We start from the raw sequence: 20396 nt of genomic DNA, 5'->3' as shown, positions 1-20396 counted from the left end.
TTTGTGTGCAGAGGAGGTATACACAGATGCAAATTTTGGGCTGTCCACAACACGGTGTGTGCATGCACCTGAGGCCCCTGCTCTGTGAGGCAGGGGTAAATGTGGAAAGAAGAGAATTGGATAGAGCTCAATGTGTGGCCAAGTGGTAGAGTTCCAGCCTTGGGCAAAGAATACTAGTAAAAAGATGAAGCCCTAGGTTCAAGCCCCAAAATTGGCAGAAAAAAAAATTAACTGAAATAAAATTGTACCTTTTGCCAGGCCCCAATAGTTCATGCCTGTAATTCTAACTATTCAGGAAGCTGAGATCTGAGGATTTGAGGTTCAAAGTGAGTGAGTGTATGTAAACAAGTCCATAAGACTCTTAACTCCAATTAAACAGAACTGCAATTAAACAGGCCAGAAATGGAGGTGTGGCTCAAGTAGCAGAGAGCCAGTCTTAATGAAAAAGCTAAGCAAAAGCACAAGGCCCTAAATTGTAGACCCAGTAAAGGCACAAAAACAAACAAACACCTCAAAAGAAGACTGGGAGCTGGATGCCATAAGTACTGTGATCACGTTCTGATATAGAATCCTATGGAATGTGAGAATTTTAAACTCAAATGTAATCCTCTAGATTGTTATGAAGTCTATTTGTTCATTTAGAGACGTAAGTTGTTTTAATAGTATGCTAGCTCTTTGTAGCATTTAAACATGCTATAGAGAGTTTTCCATCTATATATTAGTCCTAGGCTCCCACAAGAAGTAGGGATAAGACAGTTTGATCTGACAGCATCAAAAACTATACAAACTAGGCCACATTTGCTGAAAAGACTTTTTAATTTTTTTAAATTGTGCTGTAAAACAACAAACACAAATGAACAGCTGCAAGGAAACAAACCAAAGAGAAAGTCAGAGCTATCGAGACCAGCTTCCCCAGGGGACTTCTCGCAGGAGAACTCGTGTGGAGGCAGCAGGCAGCAGGCAGCAAGAGCTCCTCATCTGCTCAGATTTAAGTTTAGCCTAGGATAGAAAGACTATTTCAATGCCCAGTACAGTAAACGGAAGCTTATAGATGCTTATAGCTGGAAAGTTGCTACCCTGTTGTCTAACCAGAGTTTTCTTTCCTGAGACCAAGACTGGAACTCACACTGCTTATTGGCTAGCTCTCTATCAACTGAGCTATGTTTCCAACCCCTATTCAGGATTTTCTAAACTGTTCCAAGTGTTTCTTCTAGGATCATGGGGTTTGCTCTTATCCCTTGTCTGTCTGTGGTGTGTCCCAGGGTCCTGATCCTCACCCCTTATCCTGGAACCAATGGATCTCTACAGGGCTGGGTGATTAGCAACAGCTTTCACCTGTCAACAGGACAGATGATGTACCTAGGGAGCCTGGGGCCTAGGGATGAGCAGACACTCGCCTTCAAGGTAACTGGTAGAAAATCCAGCAAAAGCATATTGATAATGAGACCTCCATCCCCAACTATCTAAGTAGACAGGATCAGCTGCGAATGGGAGGTGAGCACATTGGGAAATGATTGATAAATTTCTCAGCAGTCCTACCATATGTGCAAAGAAAATCTACTATGATTACAAAGTAGTAGTCCAAATTATTATTTGAACTCGGGGAAAAATCAGCCAGGCCATGCATTGGTTCAGGAGGCTGAGATTTAAAAAACGCTGTTTGAAGCCAGTGAGGACAGACAAGCCCAAGAGGCTCTTAGCTCTAATTAACCAGCAAAACACCACAAGTGGAGGTGCAGCTCAAGTAGTGGAGTGGCAGCAAAAGAGCAAGCAAGAGTCAGAGGCACTGAGTTCAAATCCCAATAATGCCAGAGATAGAGACACAAAGACAGAGGACAGAGAGAACAAGAGAGATAAAAGAGAACAGCAGATTCAAAAGAGCGTGGGAAAGGGCCCATCCAGAGCTGTAAAGATGATCCTCCTCCTCCACCATCACCTCCTGTGCTCTGTTCTGCCCAGCTCCCAGACTATTTTCTTACCTTCAGAGGGATCCAAGGTTTTTCTTGACAGCTTGGACAAGGGGATAGGGACCCTGTTGGCAGGATTTGCCTGTGAAGTCATCCAGGTCAATAGACCAGATCATGGCTCCGCCAAGGTTTAAATTTTTCAGAAACTCAACCTATGGGATGCAGAGAGGGACAGAGTTAGGGACAGAAGAGGCCTTTAAATGCCCATGATCAAGTCTGCTTCAGATGAGAATCTGAGCTCAGAATATGTGAGCACACTTGCTGGCTTCATGGAATTGGAGAGTCCCTGATGGAAAGGTGACTCAAGGGGAGGAAGAGAAGACCACTTACTAGAAGAGTCCCGCTCACTCCGGCACACATTGTGTCTACACCCCAGGCCCAGCATTCTCAGAAGCTATGAACGCTCTCTAGGACAAGGAGAGAAACCAAGCTCTTGGCAAGAGCTTGTCCTAGAGTTGTCCATTACACTTTGGCATCTTCCCACTGGCTCTGAGGATTAATAGGCCCTCCTCTGAGGCCTTATGGACAGGTAATCCATGAGAAAGACTGAAGGGCTTCTGTGAGTCAACAAATTAGATAACCAGCTCCTCTCTGTAGGTACCAAGCTCTTCCTGTCCTCACACCTTGTTTCTCTCCTCACCCTTCCACTTAGTCTCAATTCTACGAGTGTGTGTTGCAGGATGGGGGTGCGTTAAGGGGTTTGCTAAAAAGGCGTTGTGCTCTTATTTTGCTCAAGACTAATGTTCTTCCACTGGTGCTCTACCTCCACGTCCAGCTTTCTTTCCCCTCTGGGAAAGAAATAAGCCTTCCTAGACTGGCTTCGAAATGGGATCCCCAGATCTCAGTCTCCTAAGTAGCTGCGATTACAGGTGTGAGCTACCTGACATCTGACTTAACTCTTACTATGTTGTGTATCCTTTCCACCTCTCCTGCTGTACTACAGATGCTTACAAGTGTGGCTTAGAATCATTAGGATACAGGCCGCTGAGGATACTTGTATTCAATCCTAGAATGTAAGACCTCAGAAACATCTCTCTCTCTCTGGTTAGTGCGTATTGGTAATTTTGACCACATCTGCACATCCCCACCCAAGAAGCACCCCTGCCATACAGCCTCTTGCCTACCTTAGTCTTTATACTCTCCACATCATCATAACCCAACCACTGGTTCCCCTTAACTGCATAGGGGACCTGCTGATCCTGAAGCCTGGTGATCTTGGCTCCTTGCAGGAACTGGCAGATCTGGTGGGGGCAGGGGGGGAGACAAGGAATCAAGAGGGTCAGTAGCAGGCTCTTCTTGGAAAGTAATGAGGTAGATGCAGAGGGTTAGTCTCTAAAACCTGGGAGAAATGACACAGTTCATTATATAGAGTAGATGGTTCACCTGATTTCAGCTTGTGTGGGGTGTGTGTGTGTGTGGTGTGTGCCATTCTTGAGGCTTGCACTTAGGACTTAGCTTTTGTTTTCAAGCCTAATGCTCTGCCACTTGAGCCACAGCTCCCTTTCTGGCTTTTTGGTAAACTAGAGATAAGAATCTCACAGAATTTCCTGCTATGGCTGACTTTGAACCTTGATCCTCAGATCTCAGGCTCCTGAATGTCTAGGATTACAATTGTGAACCACTGGGATCCAGCTCAGCTTATTTTTCAAAAACTTAGAGTCAGAGCTCTTCTTAGATACCCCATTAGTCCTGTGTAGTTCCTCTGCCACTGCTCTGAACATGTATTTCTCTCTGATTGTCCAAATGGAGCTAGCACTCCTTCCCACACAGGTGCATGAGACCACAGGGAAATTCCAGCTACCTCATAATAGGCCAGGACTCCTGGAGACTTGGTGAGGGGACCAGCAGCTCCAGGACCAGAGGCCGCAGCCCCCAGGGCAGTGTTCGCAGATGCCAGGGTGAAGGAGTGTCCATACATGGGGATTCCCATGATCACCTTTTCTGCAGGCATTCCCTTGTGTATCCAGTACCCCACAGCATACTCCTAGAAAGAGAGGGAAGACGGTGGACCAGGATGTGGGGGGAGGGAAAGATGTCAGGTTTTGCTTAGCTTCCATCCCAAACTTCACATAGATGAGTTTGCGATGGCTTTTTGTTTTTACAACCAAATGTAGATGTAGCATGAGAGCATTTATTCTAATTATTATTCCTATCCAGCCAACTTTACAACATGATTTGAGAAATCAACTTGTGTGTTTATATGTGTGTACCAGTACTGGGACTTGAATTCAGGGCTCCATGCTTTCGTTTTGGCTTTTTCATTCAAGGTTGGTACTGTACCACTTGAGCCACACCTCCATTTCTAATATTTTTGCTGGCTAATTGGAAATAATCCCATGAAGTTATCTGTTTGGAATGGCTTTGAAATCCTCAAAGTTTAGCTTCCTAGGCTAGCTAGGATTATAGGCATGAGCCATCAGTACCCAGCTTTGGAAGACTAACTTAAAGAAATATGGATGGACACAAGTGTGCAGGTTCTAACCACCTGTGTAGGTATTAAGAAATGTCCGGAGAAGTTTTGGATGGTGACAGACTGGAAAAGATATTGTGCTTAGAGAACAATAGCTAGATCTTCTGACCTTTCTTCTGATGGCATATTATTTCTCTCTGAACAAAGTATTTCTACTATACACACTGGCTGCCAGGGTTACTTGAGACTGTTCTGGCCACATAATTATTTCTTGGTTCAAGACAGAAGTAATTCTTGATGCTGGGTTCTCTTTAGGCCCTCCCCAATAGATGCTGTGCCACTCACCACATTATAGTAAGAGCTTGACCCTCTGTCCAGCTGCCCCTTTCTTAGAGGGCTATTGTGGCCAGTGACGAGTGGCTTTTCCCAAGGCCCGTGGAAGTCAAAAGACAAGAGATTGATGAAATCCACATCTCTAAAATGTCAAAAGCCAAGAAAGAGACTCTGTGATGAACCCGGTAGAAGCAATTGTTCTCAATTATTTTGTGCTTTGCATACTGTTAGAAAGATGGAAATTCACCGGAAGGAAATGGTTTATGGCCAAGTGATACAGGGTTTGGTCAGTGGACATTTCTTCTTGACTTCCTCCTGCCATGCTGGCATATCATTTTTGTTAGTATGTTATCTTTCCATTTGCAGCTTGACCGTGCCCATCCTAGGCTCTTGGCATGTATCTTTAGCCCTCAACTGCATCAGTAGAATACCCTCCCCCCATAACTGAGCTCTACTCTGCCCTTCACAGAGAAAAAGAGAACTCTCCCCGGGCTTCTGCAGGTTTCTCTGGAATCCGCAGTTTTAAGGCTCTACACGCAGACCTAAACTCTGCCTGGCCTTTGCACTGACTTCAGCCTCCAGCTGTGCACTAGAGTACCTCTGGTCTCTTGTCCCAGGACTGTATTGTCCCTGAGCAAAGACAGGTACCATTTTTCTCTCTCTTGTGAGAGAATTGGCCTTGTCAGCCCTGTTGGCAATAAACTCCCTTTTCCCTCCATGACTGCGTACAGTGTGGTCTTCCGGGATGGGTGCTTTCCTTTCAATCTGTGTGGATAAGAATGGGGGGAAAGACATGCAAAGGGTTCTTGAGGAGTACTCACTCTGCCAGTTTCTTGATCTGATAGCTGTTATCAATCATCTGCCTTCCAGAGGACACACCAACAGTCAAGAGAAGCCTTGATTTGTTAGATTTTACGAAGTCCTTCTGAAAGGCTTCTGCTAACTCCTAGCAAAAAATGAAGAATGATGTCAGATCCTTCCTCCCATAAGATAACACTAAGCTTCTAACCTGGAATCAATGATGTTTCTAGGGCCACATTTGATGAGAGAGATTGACTCATTTCCTCCCCCCATCCCACATAGGGATGCCTCAGGCCTATATCTACTTAAACAAGAGGCCCCCAGCCTCACTGCACCTAGGACAAAACTGAGTTTCCTTCTGCTAGATTTTCTCATCTGTGTGCTCTGTTTTCTATGAAGCTATCTCAAACTCCAGACCAGTCTATGGCCCATGTTCTCTTATATGGTGTCACTTCCTAGGTAAAGGGGCCCTGTAATTTGGTGCTATTTGTGCTCTCAACTAGAGACAGGAGTTTCCTCACCATCAGTAGGAAGTTCTAAAAATCAAGAGCTGTGTCTTCTAATCAGTCCCAATCTCTTTCTTTTTCCCCTCCCAATGTGACCATTAAAAGCTGTACATATTAGAAGTTGTGCCTAGGGACACAGTAGTTCAAGCCTGTAATCTTAGCTACTCAAGAGGCTGAGATCTGAGGATCACAGTTCAAAGCCAGCCAGTTAACTACCATAAATCTCCAATTAGCCACCAAAAAGATGGATGTGGGGTTGTGGTTCGAGTGGTAGTGCTAGCCTGAGCATAAAGCTCAGGAACAGTGTCCAGCTCAAAACTGAAGCTCCAGGTACACGCACGCATGCGCGCACACATACACACACACACACACACACACACACACACACACACACACACACGCACATACACACGCGTGCTCTAAGTGTCCTGTGGAGTCTGGCTTACATGAATCAGCCCGGTGAACAGCATGTTGTCTTTCCTATCTGGATAGATCCAGCTTATGTCTAATCCATCAAAGTTATGACTCCTCAGAAACAGGATGACGGAATTGATAAATTCCAATCGTGATGCAGAAGAATCAACCATGGGGTGGAACCTGGGTAGAATCAATAATACAAGTGGTTTTGTTGCTATTGTTGTTTTAGGGTGTTCTGTTTTGTTTTATTTGCCTGGGCATTGCCCCTGAGCTCTTCAGCTAGAGGCTACTTCCCTACCCTTCAGCCAAGCCCTACTTCCCTTTTCTAGAGGTTTATTGGGGATTAGAGTCTCAGGTTCTTTTGTGCCTGGGCTGGCTTTGAGCCTTGATTCTCAGACCTCAGCCTCCTGAGAAGCTAGGATTATGGGAGTGAGCCACCTTGCCTATTTTTTTCACTTAAATCTCAAAGTAGTTTTCCTTTCCAAAAAAAAAATTATGAGGGAGAACAATGAAAAAGGTGACACTGGTCAAGAAGCACTGCTTCATAACCTAGCCTGTGACTCTGTAACTACTGAATTTTTAAAAATTATTCACTCTTTGTCTATATCAATCACTTCTCTTATGGAAGTGATAGGGAGAAGGATTGTTAAGCCAGAGAACTGATCAGGTCAGATAAAGGAGGCCTGGTTCGCAGCTGGAAATGGAGCTGCCTTTGATGAAGATCCTCTCCCTCACCAAACTAGATATGTACATCAGAGCCTTCTCCTCAACTGAACTTTGACCTTTAACCTCTGGGTCCATGTTTTCAGAATCTAGTTCTAGTAAGAATTTTGCTAGGTCCCAGTGGCTCATGTCTATTATCCTAGCTACTCAGGAGACTGAGATCAGAGAAGCATAGTTCAAAGCCAGCCCACACAGTAGAATTTGTGAGCTCATCTCCAATTAATCACAGAAAAAGCCAGAAGTGGTGCTGTGGCTCAAGTGGTTGAGTGCTAAACCTGAGCAAAAGGAGCTCAGGGAAATTATCCAGGCCTAGATTTTAAGCTCCAGAACTGGCCAAAAAAAAAAAAATCTTAACTATTCAAGAGGCTGAGATCTGAGGATTGAAGTATAAAGACAGCCTGGGCAGGCAAATCTGAGAAATGTTTATTTTCAACTAACCAGCAGAAAAAGCTGGAGTATAGATGTGCTCAAGTGATAGAGTATTAACCTTAATTGGAAAAGCTAAGTATGAGGCAGAGGCCCTGAGAGCAGAGTCTTGAATTAATTTTGTTTTAATTAATAGTATATTAAGATTTTGTTTTTGTACTGTCTTAGCTTTTCAGTGGAGACAGCAGTAAATTGGACTGAGAAACTGATTTCTCCCATGAGCTTCTATCTTTTTGCTTGTGTTTCAAAGCAAAAAGAGAGGGGGGAGCGGGAAACAAAAAGAAAAAAGAAATCAATGTGTTTTCTCTCCTCAGAGGCAAGCCTGGGTATAACACATATATAAATAGTTGGTGCAACATCTGGCACAAAGTCTGGCACTTACCTAATAATAACAATACTGATACACTAGTGATTATTGGCCCTTTATTGCACATGGACACTACCCAATTATTTCTATTGGTCACATCATCCTGAAGTAAGGCTAATGATAATCTTCATTATGTAGTTACCAAAAAAAAAAACCCACCTTGACGACCTTATCTGAAGCTATGCATCTTGAACACAACTGAACATGGCTAAGGAGAAATTGCAGCCAATGGGATCCATCCTGTGACCTGCTTTGTTAGCACCACCACACCAGCATATAATACTCACTGAGGAAATCACTTATTAACGAATGAGTGCACATAAGGATAAATGAGAACATTTAGAACTGAATCAGAATTTAAGCAATTCGTTAAAAAGAAAATATACCTTCTAGCTGGTGAATATAATGTAACCCTTCTATTAACTACAATAAAAAATATATGAAAAAAATAATTTAAAAAAGAAAATATAATTGTAGAAGGATAATTGCCATGGAAACCCATTCATGGTTGAAGGATAATTATGGTGGTGTTAGGCATCCTTATTCAAGTCTGTAAGTCTAACATCTACTTTTTCCATTAGGACTGGGGTTTGTACTTAGGGCCTTGTGATCTTGATCAGCTCTTTTATTCATGGCTGGAGCCACTTGAGCTACGCCATTTGGCATTTTGCTGGTTAATTGGAAATGAAGTCCCACAGACTTTTCTGCCCATAGGAAACCTCACATTCCCCCCCCCCAAAAAGTAACAAAGTCACAAATAAGCAACTGAGATTTCCTTACCTAGATCTTAGTGTCCTAAATAGCTAGAATTACAAGTACATGCTCCTGACTCTGATTCAACTGCCACTTTTTTTTTCTGCCTTCTCCCAGCTAGAACTGAAAGCTGACAAGCTGAAAGAAGAAGTTGTACTATCAGATTTCCTTGGCAATCGAAACCCTAATGGCTGCATTTAAGACCTCCAGACTTAAAATTTCCCAGCCATTGGCAGGGAAAACAAAGGGGAATAAAATGAAACAAGGTAACTGTTGGGGATGCTATTAGGGTGTGGATGGGAGCAGATATTGTGTTGAAGGGGTGAAACTGGAATACAGTGTAAACATGTATGAACATATAATAATGAACTCCACCTCTAAGAATAATATAAGCTACTATAAAAGAAAATAGAAAAAGTAATTGTCAATATTTTAACAAATTAAAGCACAACAAATTCAATAGTAATTTAACTGCAGTTGCCAAGTGGAAAAGGAATCTTCATCCTTTCATAGTTGTATCAAAGTTGGGGGTCAGGACTGGGCTTTTGAGAGGAAATAACCACTGCACCTACTCCATGGTATGAAATCCCAAGTTGCATTTCCCAGTAAAAGCAGATCTCCATAATCCAGACATGAGTATGTAAAAAATCCGTTACATAAATAATTGAGTTACTGATTATTATTCAGCCCAGTGAGCTCAAATTTCCTCTAGAGTTCCTTATATAACACATAACATCTAGTGCTCTGACATTATTTGTGAGAAAATTCTGGTCCATTTTGCCACCTGGAAGACCCCCTGCCCCAATGCCTAGTTCAAGTGTTTTTGGAACAAGAAAGAAAAGTTATAATGATGATCCAAAATTAAAAGAGAATGAACAAAATAAGGGACTGTGGTCTTACCCTTTGGAGCCAAACAGGTATCCTCCAATGGACAAGAGAATTTTCAGTTTGGGATTCCTAGAGTAGAAAAATAAACTTATTTGTTTCTTTTCTGGTCCCCAGAGAAACCTTTATCTAAAGGATAGAATTTCTGATGGGAAAGATCTAGACAAACAAGACTTGTTGTTCAGTTATGGCTTCATGGGAAGGAAGGAAGCATCTGAATTACTCAAAAAGAAATACAGATGAATGAATGCATAAATGGATGAGACAGTCAGTCATAGGCTCAGTTTGAAATGAACTCTTCTTTCCCAAAAGCCACCCAGCAGGCTCCCACACCATCCTACTGACTTGGCTTTGAGGCTGTTGATGGTCTGATAAAGCATGGCAGCATTCTTGTCATTGACGATGACCTTGTGGTTACTGATGCTGCCAAATGCGTAGATGAGATGAGAGCAGAGGAAAGGGTTAATATCCTCAGGGGTGAATTTTCCTGGTGCCTCTCTTTCCTGGGACCAGTTGGTAAAATAGCAAACGAGTTTGTAGGCCGATCCTAGAGTAGAGTACAGCCAATTAGAGGGAGAGGGGAGAGGAGAAGAATTTAAATCAGGGAGCGGCAAAGAGACACAGGGAAGGAAAGGGAAGAAGGAGAGGGAGAGAGATGAGAAATACACAAATACACTGAACAAACTTTCAGAATCATAAATATATTAGTATCAGAATGTGAGAAAGTAATCAGTAGAAAAATGTATCCGAGACAGAAACCCAACATCAGAATTTTAAGCACCAACCCCAAGAGACTTAGACAATAATGAGCCCTGCTTACCTCCCTGGAGAAGCATCAAGACCACTAGACCTGCAATACATGGAAAGAGAAATGCTGTTGAGCCAAACCTGGTTCATTTTCCCAGACAATGGCGGTGAGGACATGTGTGTTGACATACAACATGCAGCCATACTTCTGGGTTTTCTAGGCACAGAAACCTAGTCTCCACAGGGTCTTGAAGTTCCCAGAATGATGGGTCTTGGGTCCCTACAAGTGCTAGGCAGAATCATTTTCCAAAGCAGAAATCCATTTGTTCATTCATTTATCAGCAAAGTTTCACTGAATCACCTGCTATGTACCAAAAGGATTGCAGGCTAAAGAGAAAGCTAAAAGAGTCTGATATCCTCCCTGCATTCAGAGAGCCCATAGTCTAGTCTGGTGTTGCATTCTAGGAAGAATCGCTATGGAAGCTTATTATCCTGTGAGGAAGCCCTTTGAAGAGAAGGAAGATCGTTAATGACCGTTTCCCTGGGACAATGCAGGACCAGCACTGTCCTGGACAAGTAGAAATGAAACCCACCCTATGGAAAAGTCACTTGTAGAGCAAGGAAAAGTAAGTGTGTTATGTTCTCAAACTGTATGCCTGAGGTCACACCCAGGCTTTCCTCTCAGGACACCTTCCAGCAGGACTAGTAAACTCTTCCTATTTTTAATTTATCTATGTTTAATTTTAAAGGGAAAGAAAGAATAGAACCCAGGTCCTAGAAACTTCCACTAATGGGAAGGAATCCTTGAAATGCAGTTTCTCCAGCTTGGAAACATTTACCAGACTTACCCACACTAGGGTGCAAGTGAAAAGGACATTTGAAAATACCCTTTGGGTACTCGTGGCTCAAACCTTAAACCCTGGCTATTCAAGAGGCTCAGATCTGAGGATCATGATTTAAAGCCAGCTCAGGCAGAAAAGTCAGTTAAACTCTTATCTCTAATTAGCAACCAAAGAAGCCAAAAGTGGAGCTGTGACTCAAGTAATAGAATGCTAGCCTTGAGCAAGAAAGCTCAGGGAGAGCACCTAGCCCGAGTTCAAGCCCCAGGACTGGCAAAAGTAATAATAAATGACTAAAACCAGGAGGAGCCAAGCACCAGTAGCTCACAGTTTGTTTTGCTTAGAACGTAAAGAACACTGCTGTAGCCACGCACAGTGACTCATGCCTGTAGTCCTAGCTACTCAAGAGGCTAAGATCTGAGGATCAAGGTTCAAAGCCAGCCCAGGCACAAAAGGACCTGGGACTCTTATCTCCAATTAACCTCTAGAAAAGGGGAAATAGGGTTTGGCTCAAGGGTAGAGGGACAGCCTTGAGCTGAAGAGCTGAGGGACAGTGCCCAGGCTGAGTTCAAGCCCCATGACCCACCCCCTCCCACACACACACAAAAAAAAAAGTAAGAAAGAAAGAAAAAGAAAAAAGAATGCTGCTGTAGTATTCTTTGGATCTGGCAATGAATAATAACATATGGCCACAGAGTCTTCATAGTAGAAGAGAGATAGACTCAAAAAAAATTTTTAAATACTCTCTAAGCCAGGGTCAGTTGCTTATGCCTATAATCATAATTATTCACCAGGTTGAGATCTGAGGATCACAGTGTAAAGCCAGTCTGGATGGGTGCTGGTGGCTCATATGTGTAATCCTAGCTACTCAGGAGGCTGAGATTTAAGGATCACAGTTCAAAGCCAGCCCAGGCATGAAAGTCTGTGAGACTCTTATCTCCAATTAACCACCAAAAAACTGGAAGTGGCACTGTGGCTCATGTGGTAGAGCACTAGCCTTGAGCTGAAGAGCTTAGGGACAGCACCCAGGCCCAGAGTTCAAGCCCCATGACAAAAATTTTTTAAAGTCCCTGAAATTCTTGTCTCCAGTTAACTACTAAAAAGCCAGAAATGAAAGTGGCTCAGGTGCTGGAATACCAGCCTTGAGTAAAAAAGCTAAGAGCCAACCAATGACCAGGCTCTGAGTTCAAGTCCAGTATGTACATGCACACACACACACACACACACACACACACACACACACACACACACAGTAGAAGAGGTATGAGCACAATGGATAACTCCCATCTGCTATCAGGCATATTTTCTCTTTCTAGTGATCTTCCCTTGTTTAATCCTATTTCTACTCCACCCAAATACCCAACCACCATGGAAAAGAGATATTTTGGACTGAACTTTAGAAACAAGAGAGTATTGAGAAAACATTTAATCTAACCAATCATTCTACAGATGAAAAATGTGATTGTCCCTAAAAAATTCTAAAACATATCCAATGCATAGCCCCCAAATATGTAACTCCAACACTCACACATCAATAGACAGGAAAGTCTGGTCTCCTTCCTGCCCTGAACTCCAGTGCCAATGTAGATAAGGGGCATCTTTGAGCATACTGAGAACCAACACCCTGACTAACCACATAGTCTCTGGCCACTGCTGCTTTCTTGACAGTTTCAGAAAGATCACATGGTTTACCCCTGGGGAGTTGTACTGATTTATTTTTATGCTAATACTGGGGTTTGAATTCAGAACCTGGGTACTATCTCTTAGTTACTTCACTCAAGGCTGGCACTCTACCCCTTGAACCACATCTCTACTTTCAACTTTTTGCTGGTTAGAGAGAAGAATCTCAAGGACTTTTCTTCCAGAGCTGGCTTTGAACCCAGAACCTCTGATTTCTACCTCCTGAGTAACTAGGATTACAGGCCTGAGTCACTAGGGCCCTGTAGTTGTATCGTAAAGATAACACTCAGTTGAAAACACCTACTAGGTTATTTTCACATTCCCTCCTTATAGGCCCAATGCCATTATTAAAGCAAACTTTGCTTCCACATTTGTTCTTAATTCCACCACCATTGTTAAGCACCTGGCTTAACTTGACACTTCTGACACTGAACTGAAGAGAGACTGAAGACTTAAGCTTCAGGCAAGGAGCAGCATGATTTCTTCCACAGGCCTTTATCACTCATTTTCCCCTCACTAACTGGCCTATAGAATTATCAGTCCTACCTATACTCACCTGCCCAGAGAGACTTCCGATCCATGGTAGTGGCTCCAATATTTTTGGCCAGCTTCTGCTGAGATGAATGCACATGCTCTCTTCCTTTTATCTGGAGGTTTCAGTAATCAGTTACTGGAAGGAAAGAAGCAATTAGAAATCCAGGTGATTTCTAGAACTTGCGCTGACAAATCTGCCTTGTGAAACATCCAAATAATGAAGCACCCAAACTTAAGCAACACCAACAGGTGTCTTCCTATCAGGAAGAGCAACTATAAATAGAACCTCTGATGAGACTTTCTCATCTAGTCTCATCCTAAAGGGATTTGTCCTCAGAATGAAAAGGAGACACTTTGTCTCTGTCTCCCTGTATGGTCCTTCACTCCAAGTCCCCCTTCTCCATGCAGGGTCTATTTTCCTCATCTAAGTCTCTGTGCATGTCCCCACTAATCTGCTTGGTTTTGATTAAATTATACTTTCCAGGTACTCATGACTCACACCTGTTATCTTAGCTACTCGGGAAGCTGAGATCTGAGGACTGGAGTTGGAAGCCAGGTTGAGTAGAAAAGCCCATGAGATTCTTATCTCCACGGAAGCACCAAAAAGCCAGAAATGGAACTGTGACTCAAGTGGTAGGGCACTTGGCTTGAGGGGAAAAAAAAAAGCTCAGGGCAGCAAACCAGACCAAGTTTAAGCATAAAGGAACATAAGCCTATACTTTCATCTCAACCTGTCTCACCAGAAACTCTGCTTCGTGGGGCACCCCCAAATAAATACTCCAGGCCTAGCCTGTGCATTTCTTCCCTAGCTGGGGTTATCTGTCTCCTCTATTCATAGCACAATCGTTATTTTCACCACAGAGTATTGTAGTGTATTTTGATGTATAGGTCTGCCAACTCAACTTGACTGTGCAGTTCTAAAGTACAAGCACTATGTAAAACAAAAAGAAATATTTAACATGTGTTAATCAAAATGGAATTGTGCCCCAGATTCAAAGATCAGATCCTCACAGCACAGCATACACCCAGTCCTCACTTTCCTTTTCAGTCTCTATAATATTTTTGCTGTTTTTTTGTTTGTTTGTTGTTTTTGCCAGTCCTGGGGCTTGAACTCAGGGCCTGGTCACTGTCCTTGGGCTTTCCTCAAGGCTAACATTCTACCACTTGAGCCACAGCACCACTTCCAGCTTTTTCTGTGTATGTGGTGCCAAGGAATCGAACCCAGGGCTTCATGCATGCTAGGTGAGTACTCTACCACTAGGCATTGCACCCAGCCCCTCTTTATCATCCTGTCTCTTGTCTTTTCAGTCTCAGTTCTCTCACTAATATCAGTTCCAAGAACTTTCTTGTATACTGTGAACTGCTGGCATGTCATTTCCCACATATCAGGTATGAGCCTCTTAAGAAGAAAAAATAGCCTATACTCATGTATCTTTCTAATAATTTTATTATTATTAAAGCATTGTATAGAGTGGTTACCATTTCCTAAGTCGGGTAATGAGTACATTTCTTTATTTGTGGACAATGTCATCACATATGGTGTCACCCCTTCCTTCACCTTCCCCAGGCTCCCCCTCCCATCCCTGCCCACAAGTTCTATAGTTCATAATGCATGACTGCACTGTTTACTCTTCCTCCCTCCCTTTCTGTACCCCCTACAATACCCAAAGCAAAAACAAACACTACCAACACCAATACCAGCAACAAATACCCATGTTCCCGTTTCCATGGAATTCATTTCCATAAACAGTAGTTTAAATGTTCAAAGAAGGGCCGGGAGTTTGGCCTAGTGGTTAAAGTGCTTGCCTAGCATGCATGAAGACCTGGGTTCGATTCCTTGGTACCACATACATAGAAAAAAGCCAGAAGTGGTGCTGAGGCTCAAGTGGTAGAGCTCTAGTCTTGAGAAAATCCAAGGACAGTGCTCAGGCCCTGAGTTCAAGCCCAGGACTGGCAAAATAAATAAATAAATAAATAGATAAATAAATAAATAAATGTTCAAAGAAGTTACACATTGTGTTCGTCCCCTAAGCTTGTCTTCCCTTAATCTGACTGTGTGTGAATGCCTAGAACACTATACAGGTTATCATGTCCAGGTACATTTTAGAGCTGGCTTCCACACATGAGAGAAAACATCTGCTGTTTGTCTCTCTCAGCTTGGATTACCTCACTTAGCATGAATTGTCCTAGGTACATGCATTTCCCTGCAAATGACATGTTATTCTTTTCAACGAATGAGTAAAATTCCCTTGTTGTGTATATATATCACATGTTATTGATCTACTCATCTGTTGTAGGGTATCTGGGCTGTTTCTATAACTTTGCTATTGTGAAGAGTGCAGCAGTAAACATGGATGCGTCAGTGCCTTTACCACATCCAGGATTGTCGTGATATAGGTAGATGCTCAGAGTGGTATGGCAGCATAGTAGGGAAGTTCCGTGTTTAGTTTCCTCAGGAACCTCCAAAGTGCCTGCCAGAGCAGTTGTACTAGTTTACATTCCTACCAACAGTGCAGTAGGATTCCCTTTTCCTCATAGCCATGCCAGCAATTGTTGTTGTTCACATTCTTGGTGTTGGCCAATCTAACTGGCGTGAGATGAAGCTTCAAAGTTGTCTTGATTTGCAACAGATATTAAGCATTTCCTCATGCCATTCTTAAGTCTCTTGAGAAGTCTCTCTTAGTCTCTTGCCTATTTATTGATTGGTTTATTTGTTATGGGGTGTTAACTTATTGGGCTCCCCCTCTTTTCCTCTACCTCTTCCTCCACTTCTCCCTGTCCCCTCTTGGTTGTAGTGAGATTTTGAACTCACAGCTTTGCACTTGCTAGGTAGGCACTTTACCACTTGAGCCATACTCCCAGACCTTCGGTTTTCGTTCATTTGCTGTTAATCTCAAACAGAATTTCATACATTTTGTCCAGGGTTGACTTATGGATTAGGATCATTCTAACTATGCTTACTGTGTAACTGGGAATCAAACTGTTCCACGCTGAAAGAGGGCCTCACTAATGTTCTGCCCAGGGTGATCTTAAATCACAGTCCTCTCATACTATATTTCACAAGTAGCTGGAATTACAGGCACAAACTACTTTGACCAGCAACCTCCAGCTTCTTGACCCCAATTTGGTATTCTTTGTTAGTCCGAACTGGGGTCTTTCCCTTTTACAGTAGATATTTCTCTTCTTTTTTTTTTTTTATAAAGTTACTAAATATTTTGGTTGTTACTATAAAAGTGATGTACAAAGGGACTACGATTTCATAAGTCAGGTAGTGAGCACATTTCCTTCTGGACAATGTCACCCCTTCCCTCGCTCTCTTCTGGTTTCTCCCCTCCATCTCTACGCACAAGTTGTGTAGTTCATTTTCAACAGTGTCAACAATACCACTGCTGTATTTGTTCATCCTTTGTCCTTCCATTTCTGTGCCTCCCTTACCCTTCCAAGATAAATAAATGAACAAATAAGACAAAGGGAAAAAAACCCTCTTATTTCCATTTCCTGTAATTCATTTCTATAAATATTTAATATGATCAGAAGCACAGAGGTATTATGTCCTTATGTTCTTCCCCTAAGAGTATCCTCCTTCAGTCTCACTGTGTATAAATGCCTAGAGTCCTGTATAATTTATCATATCCCTATGTGTTTTAGATCTAACTTCCACATTTGAGAGAATCTGTCTCTTGACTTACCTCACTTAACATGATTTGTTTTAGGTCCATCCATCTCCCTGCAAATGACGTATTGGTTTCTAATGGTTGTGTAAAATTCCATGGTGTACCATAGGTACATTTTTTGATGCATTCATGCATTATAGGGCATCTGGGCTGCTTCCATAAGTTGGCTATTGTGAATATTGCAACAATGCACATACATATGGAAGTATCTTTATGGTAACCTGGGTTATGATGTTCTGGGAAGATGCCTGGGGGTGGCATGGCTGGGTTGTGAGGCAGTGCTACATTTCGTTTCTGAAGGAATCTCCAGACTGCTGTCCAGAGTGGTAGTACTAGTTTAAATTCCAGCAATGGTGCAATAGGATTCCTTTTCTCCCACGTCTCCACCAACATTTGTTATTGTTCGACCATTGGCCAATCTAACTGAGGGGAGATGGAATCTTGGAGTTAGTTTGATTTGCATTTCCTTTATGGATAGAGGGATGTGGAACTTTTCCTAATTTGTTTCTTTGCCATTCTTATCTTTCTTCTGAGAAGTCTCTCCTTAGCTCCTTGGCCCATTTGGTGATTGGTTTATTGGCTTTAGGAGGGGTTAATTTCTTGAATACCTTGTATATTTTGGACATTAGGCCTTTGTCAGAAGAACTGGTGGTAAAGATCCTCTCCCAGTCTATTGGGTATCTTTCTAGTGTAGTAACTATATCCTTTGCCATGAAAATTCTTTTTATTTTGATGTAATCGCATTTGTCAAGTCTCTCTCCTATCTGCTGTGCCCCTAGGACTCTTTTTAAATGGTTTCTGCTTCTGTCTATGCATCCTAGTGTTTCTCCTGCTCCCTCTTGCAATAATTTCAAAGTTTCAGGTCTGACGTTGAGGTTTTTGATCCACTTTGTCTTTCCCTTATATAAAGAAGGATAACCCTATCATTTCAAAATGTGCATGTGAGTTGAAAACTTGTTTGCATTTCTTTGCAGATATCCATCTCAGTATTTTAACAAGTGACTGGGTCCACTGGCAAAATATTTAGAGAACCATTCATGATTTATCTCCCCTTTCCTGAAAATTATGTCTTATGTCAGTGGACAAAGTGATGTGTCTTTTCTCTTTCATTTTAACTGTAGAGAATTGTAGACTTGTGCCCTGATGAGAGGAGGAAACCAACAATCAGATTTAAACTTTCATTTATCGACATCATGTGTAAACCTTTTTCCTACACAAGTCCAAGTTTTTCTTAAATAGATCCTAAACAAGTCTTACTCAAACAGGTCCAAGTTGTATATTGCTTTTTCTTTTTAATTTTTTACTGTTATGGTAAAGGTGATATATAGAGGGGTTCCAGTTCTATTATCCAAGTAAAGAGTACATTTCCTTTTAGACAATGCCATCCCTTCTTTCACTCTTTTCCAGTTTTCCCTTCTTGTCCCCACCCCCAAGTTGTACAGTTCATTGTCACCATAGTGCATTTGTTCATTCTTTGTCCCTCCATTTCTGTGTCCCATCCTGAGCCTCCCAAAGACAGATAAACAAGGCAAAAAGAAAAGAAAGCAACGAAAGAGAAAAACCTTTGTTTCCATTTTCTGGAGTTATTTCAAGAAATATTTTTTGTCAGTTGTGGGTCTTGAACTCAGGGCCTGGGTTCTGTTCCTGAGCTTTTCCACTTAGAATGAGTGCTCTCCCATTTTGTGCCACAGTACCACTTCTGGTTTTCTGGTGGTTAATTTGAATGAGTCTCACAGACATTCTTGCCCTTCCTGGCTTCCAACTGTGATCCTCAGATCTCAGCCTCCTGAGTAGCTAGGATTACAGGCCTGAGCCACCCTTGCCTGGTGATATTTTATAGGACCAGATTCACATAGGCAGTGTACCCTGTGTTCCTCTCCTAAGGGTACCCTCCTTTGGCTGCTATATAAAACAGTAAAGCAAAAGGAACTCAATATCATTCGATCTCAGCTTTCCAGTAATGTATGCTTTTAATGGAGAAATAAGTATATAAGTTGTTTTGTTTCCCTTCCAAAATGGAGATTTAAAAGTTTAATTGTACACATGTGTGTTATATCCAAATTCTAAAGGAGATATAAGTATGGAAAGCAGAAAATGAAAGTACCCATTCTCTTCAAAACATAAGTAAATAAAAACATGGTGACAGGTACTAGTGGGTCATGCCTGTTATTGTAGCTACTCAAAGACTTAGAGCCAGGCATGGTGGCTCATGCCTGTAATCCTGGCTACTCAGGAGGCTGAGATCTGATGATTGAAGTTCAAAGCCAGCCCCGGCACTAAAATCCAGGAGACTCTTATCTCCAATTAACCACCAGAAAACCGGAAGTGGTTCAAGGGGTAGGGCGGTAGCCTTGAGCTGAAGAGCTCAGGTACAATGCCCAAGACCAGAGTTTAAGCCCCACAATACACACACATACACACAAATACTGAAAGCTGAGGATCCTGGTTTGAAGCCAGCACAATCAGGAAATTCTGTGAAAGTCTTATCTCCAACTAATCAGAATGCCAGAAAAGGAGTGGCTCAATTAATGAGTGCCAGCCTTGAGTGAGAAAACCAAGGGAGGCCCTGAGTTCAAGCCCCACTTCTGGCAAGAAGAAAGCAAGCAAGCAACAAATAGAAAGGAGGGAGGAAGGAAATGAGGGAGAGGGAGCAGGAAGGAAAGAGAAAAGAAGGGAGGGAAGAGGAAGGAGAGGAGGGAAGAAAGAAAAGAAAGAAAAATAAACTACTCCTAAACTTGGTATGTAGCTTTTTCTCCTCTGTCCCCCTTCTCTCTCTTTCTCTTTGTCTTTCCTTACACTTTCTTTTTCCTGCATACTCAAACATTTATATTGAACCATCCTTTCATGTCATCAAAATACAGATACAGCCAGGTGCAGGCGGCCCAAACCTGTAATCCTAGGTACTCTAGAGGCTGAGGTGAGATCTGAGGACTGAGTTTTGAAACCTGCCCAGGCAGAAAAATCCAAGAGATTCTTATTTCTGGTCAACCAGTAAAAAGCCAAAAGAAAAGCTAGGGTTCAGTGATAGGGTGCCCATCTTGAACCAAAAAGCTAAAGGACAGCACCCAGGCCCATTCCAGCCTATTACCAGCATGTGTGCACACACACCCACACACATTTGCCTAAGTATATGCTTTGATGTTCACACAATAACGAAATCACCTAACAATGCATTTCCCATCATTAAGTGATGCACAACTATAGATACATAATTTATAGGCTTTGCTTGCTTTTTATCCCTCCTTTCCTCTGTCCCTACTTCCTTTCTCTTTCCTTCTTTTTCTTTGGAAGTACTAAAATTTGAACACAGGATCTTGCCCTTGCTAGGCAGGTG

At 42.4% G+C, this 20396-nt stretch overlaps 2 protein-coding genes across 2 annotated transcripts in view; one reads left to right on the top strand and one right to left on the bottom strand.

Annotated features, from left to right (window-relative positions):
- Positions 1 to 940: 940 nt before the first annotated feature.
- On the bottom strand, positions 941 to 13444 carry Chi3l2 (chitinase 3 like 2). The gene is made up of 11 exons (XM_090334409.1): positions 13411 to 13444; positions 10409 to 10438; positions 9934 to 10135; positions 9604 to 9660; positions 6464 to 6614; positions 5532 to 5656; positions 4723 to 4852; positions 3769 to 3951; positions 3092 to 3208; positions 1980 to 2119; positions 941 to 999 (listed from the first exon to the last, which is right to left on the bottom strand). Exons 1-10 carry the CDS (start codon positions 13433 to 13435, stop codon positions 1982 to 1984), a joined length of 1158 nt encoding a protein of 385 aa, XP_090190535.1. The 5' UTR covers positions 13436 to 13444; the 3' UTR covers positions 941 to 999; positions 1980 to 1981.
- Dennd2d (DENN domain containing 2D) overlaps positions 8839 to 20396 on the top strand; it is a 55610-nt gene continuing 44052 nt past the window's right edge. Inside the window, exon 1 of the mRNA XM_090334406.1 lies at positions 8839 to 8969. Coding sequence (XP_090190532.1) covers positions 8891 to 8969 — 79 coding nt within the window. The 5' untranslated portion in view covers positions 8839 to 8890. The remainder of the gene's footprint in view (positions 8970 to 20396) is intronic.

The sequence above is a fragment of the Megascapheus bottae genome, chromosome 6 (assembly GCF_031878675.1).
Source record: "Megascapheus bottae isolate mThoBot1 chromosome 6, mThoBot2.hap1, whole genome shotgun sequence".
Classification (NCBI taxonomy): domain Eukaryota; kingdom Metazoa; phylum Chordata; class Mammalia; order Rodentia; family Geomyidae; genus Megascapheus; species Megascapheus bottae.
This window is presented reverse-complemented; position numbering and strand designations above follow the sequence as displayed.